The sequence below is a fragment of the Telopea speciosissima genome, chromosome 9 (genome assembly GCF_018873765.1).
Source record: "Telopea speciosissima isolate NSW1024214 ecotype Mountain lineage chromosome 9, Tspe_v1, whole genome shotgun sequence".
Classification (NCBI taxonomy): Eukaryota; Viridiplantae; Streptophyta; class Magnoliopsida; order Proteales; family Proteaceae; genus Telopea; species Telopea speciosissima.
Window position 1 is genome coordinate 59,647,962 of NC_057924.1, and position 11,124 is coordinate 59,659,085.

Sequence of the window (11,124 nt, forward strand, 5' to 3'; positions counted from 1 at the left end):
ATTCACAATCCTGTCTGAGTATAGGCAACACAATGACCACTACCTGTCCGACCGTAGAGAATCCAAATTGAGAGGGCCACAGTTTTTGAATAGTAGAGGACAGGAACAGGGGAGTGATAATAACAAAGCTGTATTCCTTCATTGTACTCTTTTAACCCTCTGAAATGAGTTTGGTGCTTTTAAAAGAAGATGTGAAAAAGATACAAAAAGAAACCCCATTAGCAACTTTAATGTACCCACTTTCCATAAAGTCTCCTATTCTTTAAGATTCATTTCAAAGCTTTTGTGGATGTCCAAGTTACTTTCATTTCAAAGTAGTAGACAACTTCCGCATGCCTATCATAAAAAATCACTAATCATAGAAGCGCTTCACTCCACTGTGGAAAAGGAGGCCTGACATTTGAGGCCGGTGAGGACTGAGGTATGCTTTTGAAAATTACTCCCTTCCTTTTCACGTGCCCCCCAACACCCAAGTTAGTACCACACTCTCACATTTCATGGATGGTGTGAAATTTATCTCGAAGTATAAAGTATAAATTATGTCTCTTGATAGACATTCTTTGTATAGGAGCTGTTGAGGAGTAGCAGTATCAAAAAAGATTGAAGAATCTATAGATAGACTCCTAAGTAACACCATTATTCACATTTGAAAGGATCAAGCAAGCAAGCAAGCAAGCAAGCAATTTGATAGAATGGCAGATCATCAAACCTCCTCTTCTGGTTCGAGTTATGAAGTGTTCTTGAGCTTTCACGGCGAAAACGTTCGCACCAATTTCGCTGACCATCTCTACCATGCCTTGGATGGCGCTGGGATTCGAACTTTTAGGGATGAGGATGAACTACCCAAGGGAGACACCATTAGCCCAAAGCTACTCGCTGCAATCCGGCAGTCCATAATCTCTATTCCCATCTTCTCGATGAACTATGCATCGAGCAAATGGTGTCTCAATGAGCTAACCGAGATTTCTGAATGCAGAAGAAGCCCAATGAATCAAATTGTCTTTCCCATTTTCTACAAAGTCGAACCAAGGGATGTGAGAAACCAGAAAAGGAGTTATGCGGAAGCCTTTGAGGAATACCAGATGCACTTCGACGAATACCAGACGAGCTTCGACGAAAACTATGCGAAAACCTTGGAGGAACACCGGACGCGCTTGAATACCGAAAAAGAAAAAGAAATTGTGGACAAGTGGAAAAGGGCTCTGAGAGAGGTTGGAGAATTGAATGGATGGCATCTGAAGGAGGACATGTAAGTCCTTAATTCATATTTCGCCTATATTCTTTGATTGCATTTAATTAAGTTGGAGAATTGAATGGATGGCATCTGAAGGAGGGCATGTAAGTCCTTAATTCATATTTCGCCTATATTCTTTGATTGCATTTAATTAAGTAGTTGAATTAGACTCAATATCCATCAACAAATTTAACTTAAACACTTACCCAAAACAAAAAAATAAAATAAAATTTAACTTAAACTTTCGGTTCTCTCTTTTCATCAAATGCAATCATGTTATATAGAATTGCAATTTATTTATTGCTAAGTAGACTCTGCTGAGATATTTCCATTCATGTGATTGCTTTGATTTGTTATAATTAAGATATGGGAAAATGAACGCTAACCGGTGATGTGTGTGGGTGTGTACCTACACTCAAACACAGTCCGACAAAGATCCAGGGATGCGGCGGTCTTTTCGCGTCGGGTTATGTCTGGGTGCAGGTACATGCCCACACACAACACCAATTAACGTTCTTTCTCCCAATTAAGATATAGAGAAACATACTTGAAATGGTATGGCAATATTTGATTAATAACTAGAGCAAAGTTAATGGTCCAGATCAAATTTTTAGGTTGCACACTCATACCAGCCGTGTGGCGGGTGAGATAGAGAGGTTGAAATTTTAGAGACAGGGTCCCCGAAAAGGCTCCTATCCTGCAGTGGCGGGAGCTGGAGCGTCCAGCCCAGCAAAACCACAGCAAAAACAGGGGTGGGGTGGTCATTTCATGGGTGGGTCCCCCCTGGGCCCCACATGTAAAATGACCACCCCACCCCCTATTTTTGGGGGGTTTTGCACTTTTGCTGGTCTGGATGCTCTAGCTCCCACCACTGCAGCACAGGAGCCAATTTGATAGGGTCCCATACTCATATGTCATGCTTCAAGAACAAGGTTCGTAATCTCAGATTGGATTGGTCGATTTTGGTCGGATTGGATCGGTTTTGACCGAGACCGATCCCGATACCGATCTGATCCACCTGTACGGACAAAGGTAAAAAGGAAAAAAATCGGAGTTTTTACAAAAAGAAAAACAGGGACAAAAGTGTCATATTTGTCCGAGTACAAGCGATTTTTATCAGATCCGATCCAGCTGATACCAAGATTACGAACCTTGTTCAGGAAATTTATCCTCTCAAATGCGGTGCACTACCCAATGCACCGCACTTACCCAATGCACCGCATTTAAGAATCCAACCGTAAAAACATGGACAATGATGTCTTTTTTATCCACTGAAGTGTTGGGTGGATGGTTGAATTCCTGAGTGTGGTGCATTGGTTGCACTGCACTTGAGAGGATGAAAATCTCATGCTTCATCCCAATAAGAGTTTTCCATGTGGAAAAATAAATTACTAAAAGATTCTCTACTACAAGAGGTTAATAGATTAGATGATAGGAATAGGGATGTAAGCGGATTAGATTCGGCTCAGATTTACTACTTACGAAATCCGTTTACCGAATGACATATCCGTATCCAATCCAATATCCGATGGAGTTTTAAAAACTAATATCATATCCAAATTCGGGAGTTTATCGGATATCCTGATATTATCCGATCTGATAAACTATCAGATTAGTAAACGAATTTGACCTATATCGATTACAGATTTCCGATTTCAATTACCGACTTTGATTACCAAAATATCCTTATAAAAGTATTTATAATAAGGGTAATATAGTAATATATCATATGTTTTTACAAAAATATTAAACTAATCACATTTTACAAATCGGATAGTAAATTATCTAGATATTTATCCGATTCAAAATGGAACTATCCGAATCCGAATCCGATTATCTTTCGGATGGATTCAAATATTTTTCAGAAATCAAAATTCCAGATTCGAAAGCCCCTAAACGGTTTCGAACATGAATCGGATACGGATTTTTGACTATCCATTTACATACCATGGAGTCAGTAGATAACCATTTAGTCTTGGCAGCTCCTTCTTCAGTAGGGATAGGAGTAGTGCCTATAAGGTGTCCTGTGTAGCCACGGCCAGCAACTGTAAGGTAAATGGATCTGGACCACATTAAATAATTTGTCCCATCTAGTTTGGTGGGAGAAGCAAAAGGAAGATACTCTGGTCGAGAAGATCCATCAGAGTCAGCTGAAGTGATGTCAGACATCATGTACGGGTTTGTAAATTCCCACAAATTTAGCCGTCAGAAGTGGCTCAAACTGGGATCGAATTCCCTACAGGTGATGCGGAATAAACCTTCAAAAAATCAGAAACTTCTGATGATGGAATAAGAAACCCTAATAGGGCTGGTTACAGAATCGAGTAGAACCCTGGGTTTTGAAACTGTATGAGTTTCAGCCGTCAGAACAGGCTGAAACAAGGATAGAGTGTCCCTTATAGCAGAGAAAATATCCTCCAAAAATTGGCCCCTTCGGATGAGCCAATAAAAAACCCTAAATTTAAGAAAATTTAGGAATATCTGAATGCAAAGTAATTGCAGGTTTGAATCTGCTGTGGATTGGATTCAGATCTACAATTTGAAGTTAGTAAGGTGTAGATCAGCAGGTGCAGGGATCAATCTCCAAATAGAAAACAGAAATCCAGCTTGAATAAGGCAGCAGCTCGATCTCCAAGGTTGGAGGAAACCTGCGGCAGATTCAGATCACCTGGCTTCAGCTCGATCTTCTGGCTTAACAACAACAATAATTACCATACTTCATTGCTAACTTATAACATGGCCAACAAGTTCATCCTTCTACCTTTGTTTTTGTTCCTTCTTTTTCTATTCTCTGATACCCTATAATTTATGTTTGGATGAGTCATTATTCTCCTCTTCAGGCAAATGGCATTTATAGGGTTCTAGTTTCTGTTTTACTAACCAATGGTAGCTTAGCTTAGTTCTTTTGATTTTATTGCATACTATTTAAATACTACCAATCTCATGTACGCTAATCCCTGTTTTGTAGTTCTATATCAGCTACGGTAAATCTCATCCTCTCTTCTCCATGTTTTTTGTCAAATTGTTAAGTTTCGTAGCTTGCTTACATAAGTTGTTTTCTAACATCCTCCCTTCTCCTTGTATTTTTTTTTTAAATTTTCATACCTGATTGATTTTTGTAAAACAAGTCATTTCATTTGATTCTTTTAATGATCGGGAATATTTATTAATTATAAAAAATACCAAGTAAATAGGAAGATCGGTTTTACCAGGTGGAATGGGGTTCCTAACACCTTCCCCAAGCCACAACTTGACACGTACCCTAATCTTTTGGTTTTATATGTCCCATTTTAGCCATCATAGAGTCAATTTATTTGTTTTGCGGGTCCTATCTAGACCCTAATGTAGTTGGTGACTCCATATTTGTTCTCTCTTTTCCAAAGAGGTGACGACGCTTTCCTGAGAACCTGGGAATCTCATTCTCTGGAAGAGGATTTTCACTGTTCTCACAAGGACTCAAAATTGAAATATTATGGAATATGGAATCTTTCATAGTAGGACTTAAATAGGGAACCGAAACATCCCCCTCTCTTTGTCTGGCACTTTATTGCATCAAAGATTCAAGCATGCTCGATGCTGAACCCCTTGCAGCGGTCACCCATGTCTCCCTTTTCTCCAAGGGCTAGACGAGCTATCACTTCTTCTTTTGACTCCATCTCTGAAGTTCATCAAGCCCTCGAAGACGTTGGTTTCTCTCAAAGACGTCCCCAAGATCAATAAAGCCATGCAATAGTAATCCCTCCTCTCCGACGTCAAGCTTTTGTGACGATGCTTTCTTGACCCGAGAATCTCATTCCTGGAAGAGGATTTTCACTGTTATCACAAGGACTCAAAATTGAAATATTGTGGAATGTGGAATCTTTCATAGTAGGACATAAATAGGGAACCGAAACATCCCCCTCTCTTTGTCAAGCACTTTATTGCATCATAGGTTCAAGCATGCTTGATGCTGAACCCCTAGCAGAGGTCACCCATGTCTCCCTTATCTCCAAGGGCTAGACAAGCAATCACTTCTTCTTTTGCCTCCATCTATGAAGTTCATCAAGCCCTCGAAGACGTTGGTTTCTCTCAAAGACCCCCTCAAGATCAACATAGCCATGCAATAGTACTCCCTCCTCTCCGGCGTCAAGCTTTTGTGACGGCGCTTTACTGAGAACCCGTGAATCTCATTCTCCGGAAGAGGATTTTCACTGTTCTCACAAGGACTCAAAATTGAAATATTGTGAAATGTGGAATCTATCATAGTAGGACTTAAATAGGGAACCGAAACATCCCCCTCTCTTTGTCTAGTACTTTATTGCATCAAAGGTTCAAGCATGATCGATGCTGAACCCCTTGCATTGGTCACCCATGTCTCCCTTATCTCCAAGGGCTAGACGAGCTATCACTTCTTCTTTTGCCTCCATCTCTGAAGCTCATTAAGCCCTCGAAGACATTGGTTTCTCTTAAAGACCCCCTCAAGATCAACAAAGCCATGCAATAGTACTCCCTCCTCTCCGGCGTCAAGCCCTTGTGAGATTTTTAGAGGCAATGAAAGCCGAAACCCAAATCTTAAGACCCAAAAAAAAGGGTTCAAAATGGGTGTCTATTGAAGCATAATAACAAGATCCACAATCTATCGATATTGCTTTATTGGAAAATGGCTTGAACATATGATCGAGGTGGCTTATTTCATAATATTTCTGTAACAAAGGATGAGGAAAACAAGTGTAGATAAAAACAGTGAGAAGTGTTTATATTAGGTGGGACATCTATCTAAAAGAGAGTGTTTCTCTCTCTCTCTCTCTCTCTACACCCTTTGAAGTGATGCTCAGGCAATCAGCTCATGGAAGACCACATAAATAATTTTTCATTATTACCCATATAATCAAGGAAACATTCAATGGTGGAAAATTTTAAATTGTATGGTCTAAGATGTCAATATTACCTCCATTTCACACATATGGACGTGGACAGTTTCGTTCGGTCATATGCTCAATGTAACCAACCGTGGTTACACCAAGCATGACCCTTTTTTAATCTCAAGCCTTTTCAATTGGATATAGAGAGTACCAAACCTTTTAAAAGTTCTTTGAGTGGTCTGCCTTTCCCATTATAAGGACATGAAACTTCAAAACACTATAAATATTTTGAAAGGGATATCTCTGATTCCATTTGGTGTTTCTTTTTCAAAATGCTGATGATCATGATATCCTCTTAAGTAATTTGTCTGTTAACTTAATTTTTAAATATGTTTAATTGTATTTAATAATTTATTTTGAAATTATTCATTCTATTAACATATACTATAGAATGAGTTTTATAGATTAGAAGAAATACATGTATAGACACTTGGACATATTTGGACATATTACTTGTATCCAAAAAAAGTCCAATTCATTAAAATCCAAGCCTACCTATGGGTTTGAACGATTCTTATTGACTTGGGCTTGATTGTCGAAGCTTAAAGCCAAGTTTCATTAGGCTTGTCTTTAGGACTTCAAGTGAACCAGGATTGACACACTTGATGTCCAACCATAAAGGGGAGGAAAAATTACAAGAGAAAAAAAAAAAAAAAAAAAAGATCATAGAAAGGGCTATGATAAAATAGGTTCAAGGTCCATCTATTAATTATACATATTTTTAATAAAATTCTTTTAGCATTATAACAATATAACATTGAAAATTTCTTTAATGTATTACAGAAAAAAATTATTTGTTGTCGTCCTCTTCTCCTTTCTTTCTTAGTAGGAAATTTTTTATCATTTTTAGTATGTATTTAGTTATAGAATGTGAGATCTTGTGTTTATCATTTTGCTCCGCCCTACTTGCTACTCTATTTGCTCACTTGTGAAATGTTTTGACGGAGAATCAATACAAATATAAAAACAGAAAAAATAAGACATAAACACATATTAAGATTTGCATAATCGATTTTAGTACACACAATTCATTTGTGGTTTCTTCCATGTTGAATTTTTTATTCCTTATATACATTATTCATCACCTAGTAGGCTAGTACTTACCCCTTTTTTTGTTTGAATTATGTAGGTATGAAGGGAAGTTAGTAAAACAAGTTGCCAAAACAGTTCAGAGTACATTGAACAAGACACTCTCACATGTTTCTGACAGGCTAGTTGGAATCGAATCTCATATAAAAGAAATGTTGATGCGATTAGATATTACATCTAACGACAGAAAGATTGTGGGGATCCACGGCCTTGGTGGCATTGGAAAGACAACAATCGCTAGGGCTGTCTGTAATACAGTCCTTAGTAACTTTGAAGAATATACATTTATTGAAAACATTCGAGAGAATGCTAAAAAGTATGGGATTCACTATTTGCAAAACCAACTTATCACAGGTATCCTAAAAAAAGGAAATCCAAATATTGCTGATGTGGATACTGGAATTAAAGTGATCAAGCAAAGGTGTTGCACAAAAAAAGTTCTTATAGTTCTTGATGATGTGGATGAAGATATTCAAGCAAAGTGTTTGGTTGGGGACCGTGAATGGTTTGGTATTGGAAGTAAGATCATTATCACAAGTAGAAATAAAGACATATTAATTGCTCAAAAAACAGATGTGATTTATGAGCCCAGTGTAATGGCTCCAGATGATTCTCTTAAACTTTTTAGTCATCATGCATTTGGAATGGACCGACCTCAAGAAGATTATTTAGATCTCTCACAAGCGATGGTAAAAACTACTGGAGGCCTTCCCTTGGCTCTTCAAGTCATAGGTTCATCTTTATTTAATAAGCAAAAATCAGTATGGAAAGGCATGTTAAAGAAGTTGCAAAAAGATCCCAATAGAGATGTTATGAAAAGCTTGAAAATAAGTTACGATGGATTAGAAGATGCGGAGAAAGAAATGTTTCTTGATACTGCTTGTTTTTTCATCGGAATGAATAAAGACTTTGCATATCACATATGGGAAGGTTGTGATTTTTCTCCAGATGTAGGACTTGATGTTCTCTGTGCAAAGTCTTTGATAACGATTAATGAAGATGGTGAGCTAAGGATGCACGATGTGCTGTGGGATCTTGGAAGGGATATTGTTCGTCAAGAGAGCAAAAACAAGCCAGGGAAGCGTAGTCGAATATGGTCTCAAGAGGAAGTCATGGATGTATTGGTAAAACGAACGGTAGGGTATTGAAGACACCTTTGTTATTTTTTGTGAGGAGTTTGTTAATTAGGTCTTTGATGGATTTTTCTTTGGTTATTAGAATAACCATAGTTTGGTATTTAATTAAGGTCGTCTATTTTGTAGGGAACAAGTAATTGTGAAGGACTCACTATTGACTTCAGAAGTGAATTACCAAGGAGACCATGTTTGATGAGTGAAGGATTTGCTGAAATGATTGATCTAAGATTACTCCAAGTCGATTATGCACAATTTTCTCCAAACTGCACCAATTCTTTTTCAGAACTGAGATGGCTTAGTTGGAGAGGATGCCCTGCCCAATATGAACTAACCAAATTTTGTCCACAAAATCTGGTTGTCCTTGATCTATCAAATAGTGAGATTTCAGAAAAATGGATGGGTTGGAACTGCATCAAGGTCTCGAAGAAATAACCTCTCTCTCTCTCTCTTTTGTTTAATTTGTTTATTTAAATTTAAGCCTTTAAAAAAAAACTGCAAATTTTCTTTTAATTAGTCCTTTTTAAGCTACTTAGATAAGTTACTATTTTGCAGATGGCAGTAAACCTGAAAGTTCTAAATCTCTCGTTTTGTGATCGACTATCTAGTACTCCTGATCTTTCAGCAAATCGACAGTTGGAGGTATTGATTCTTAATTACTCTAGAAAATTGGTTCGGATCGACACATCTGTTGGTTATCTCAAGAACTTAGTCACATTAGATACGAGTGGTTGCTGGAGTCTAGTGGATCTCCCAATTGAAATTTGTCAATTGATTTATCTCAAAACACTTGATTTAGGGTGGTGCAGAAGTCTAAATAAGCTGCCGGAGAAATTGGACCACATGACCTCCTTGACAACACTTTGCATAAGTGGTTGTGAAAAACTTGATTCGCTTCCAAATCTTCCTTCTAGTTTAGAATATTTTGATGCTTCTGATTGTGTGTGGATAAGAACACTCCCAATACTTTCAAGCCTGAAAAATCTACAAAACCTGTCCCTTGGAAGATGTAAGAAGCTTCTACACATCTCAGGTCTTCCCTCAAGTTTGACCAGCCTTGATATTCGTGGCTGCTCTTCAATTCGAGACATATCAGGTCTTTCCTCCACAAGTTTGACCAGCCTTGATGCCAGTGAGTGCTCTTCAATTCAAAACATCTCAGGTGGTTTTCCATCAAGTTTGACCAGCCTTAATCTTAGGAAGTGTACTTCAATTCGAGACATATCAGGTCTTTCCTCCACAAGTTTGACCAGCTTTGATGCCAATAAGTGCTCCTCAATTCAAGAAATCTCAGGTGGTTTTCCATCAAGTTTAACCAGCCTTAATCTTAGGAGGTGCACTTCAATTACATACATCTCAGATCTTACCTGCACAAGTTTGACTTGCCTTGATGCCAGTGAATGCTCCTCAATTCAAGACATCCCTGGTCTTCCCTCAAGTTTGACCAGCCTTGATCTTAAGAAATGCACTTCAATTCAACGCATCTCCGGTCTTCCCTCAAGTTTGACTAGCCTTGATGCTACACATTGCAAGTCAATGGTAAAACTATCATGTAGTAGTACATCATCATCAGGAGGAGGCTTGAGAAATTTAAGGACATTAATTCTCAGTGGTTGCAACAGCCTAGAAGAAATTGAAGGTGTTGACGATAACTTGGGCTCCCTGGAGATCTTCAAAATTGAGTCGTGCCAATCATTAAAAAAGGTAAAACTGAGGGGTTTGAAAAAGCTAGTGACTTTTGGTTTCAATGGGAACGACCTCATTTCCGACTTTGAAGGGGAAGGGATGGACTCTCTGAGGGTGTTGGAGATAAGGAATTGCAAATCAATAAGAAAAATACCAAATCTACCAGATTCGAAAATGCTGTCGATATTAAAAATCTATAATTGTCCGAAATTAACTGAGATTGAGCCCCTTGAGGACTATAAATACTTGAGACAATTATCAATTCATGAGGCCATATCATTAAAAACAATACCGGATATCTCAGCCCTGAAGAAACTGGAGAGCTTTTCAATCAGGGAGTGCCACTCGATTGAACGATTACCTGATCTGTCAAACTTAGAAAAGCTGAAGCGTCTATCTATTGGGGACTGCAAGAATGTAGCCGAGATTCATGGGATTGACAGATTGGAAAACTTAGTGATTTTGGAAATTAGCCGCTGCGAGTCCTTAGCAAGATTATCAGATCTTTCAAACTTAAAAAATTTGAGGTATCTAAAGATTGAAGGCTGGAAGAATCTACCCAAGATTCATGGTGTTAAAAGATTGAGATTTTGAAGATTACTAGGTTGGAAAGATTACCGGATCTTTCAAACTAAAAAATTCTGAAGGAGCTAAAAGGTAATGACTGCAAGAAGCTAACTGAGATTCAAGCTGGTAATGGATTGGAATCTTTGGACAAATTTACTCAAGGTACTACTCTCTCTCTCTCTCTCTCTCTCTCTCTCTTTGTGTATGTTTTATGCTTTGTGTTCTGATGACTTGTAGATGTTTTTGTTTTCAATTTAAGGCTCCATTAACTTTGTAAAATTTGACATTCTGGCTCTTTGCTCTTCTGTTTTTTTTTTATTTATAATATTAAACTCTAAAAGATTTTTTTTCCTAAAAAAAAATATGGGAAAGGTACGGACTCCATCAAATAGGGGAGGCATAAGGTGTTTATGTCATTTCAAATGGGCACTTATACCAATCTGGCAACATTTAATGTCAGCCTTGCATGAATTTTTTTGCCAAAAAGTATTGATATCGACTTATCTTCACAACA

At 38.0% G+C, this 11,124-nt stretch overlaps 1 protein-coding gene across 1 annotated transcript; it reads left to right on the forward strand.

The window, feature by feature from the left end:
* The first annotated feature begins 692 nt into the window (after positions 1–692).
* Positions 693–10,637, forward strand: LOC122639206 (disease resistance protein RPV1-like). Its single transcript, XM_043832028.1, has 4 exons — positions 693–1,249; positions 7,265–8,360; positions 8,487–8,777; positions 8,913–10,637. The coding sequence occupies exons 1-4, from the start codon at positions 693–695 to the stop codon at positions 10,635–10,637; spliced, it is 3,669 nt and encodes a 1,222-aa protein (XP_043687963.1).
* The last annotated feature ends 487 nt before the right edge of the window (positions 10,638–11,124 follow it).

What these genes read in the sequence shown, in the direction of transcription:
- LOC122639206 (XM_043832028.1), top strand. Translation starts at nt 693, where the DNA reads ATGGCAGATCATCAAACCTCCTCTTCTGGTTCGAGTTATGAAGTGTTC. An exon ending in TGGCATCTGAAGGAGGACAT is followed by an intron (nt 1,250 to 7,264) that starts GTAAGTCCTTAA and finishes TGAATTATGTAG; the next exon opens with GTATGAAGGGAAGTTAGTAA. An exon ending in TGGGTTGGAACTGCATCAAG is followed by an intron (nt 8,778 to 8,912) that starts GTCTCGAAGAAA and finishes ACTATTTTGCAG; the next exon opens with ATGGCAGTAAACCTGAAAGT.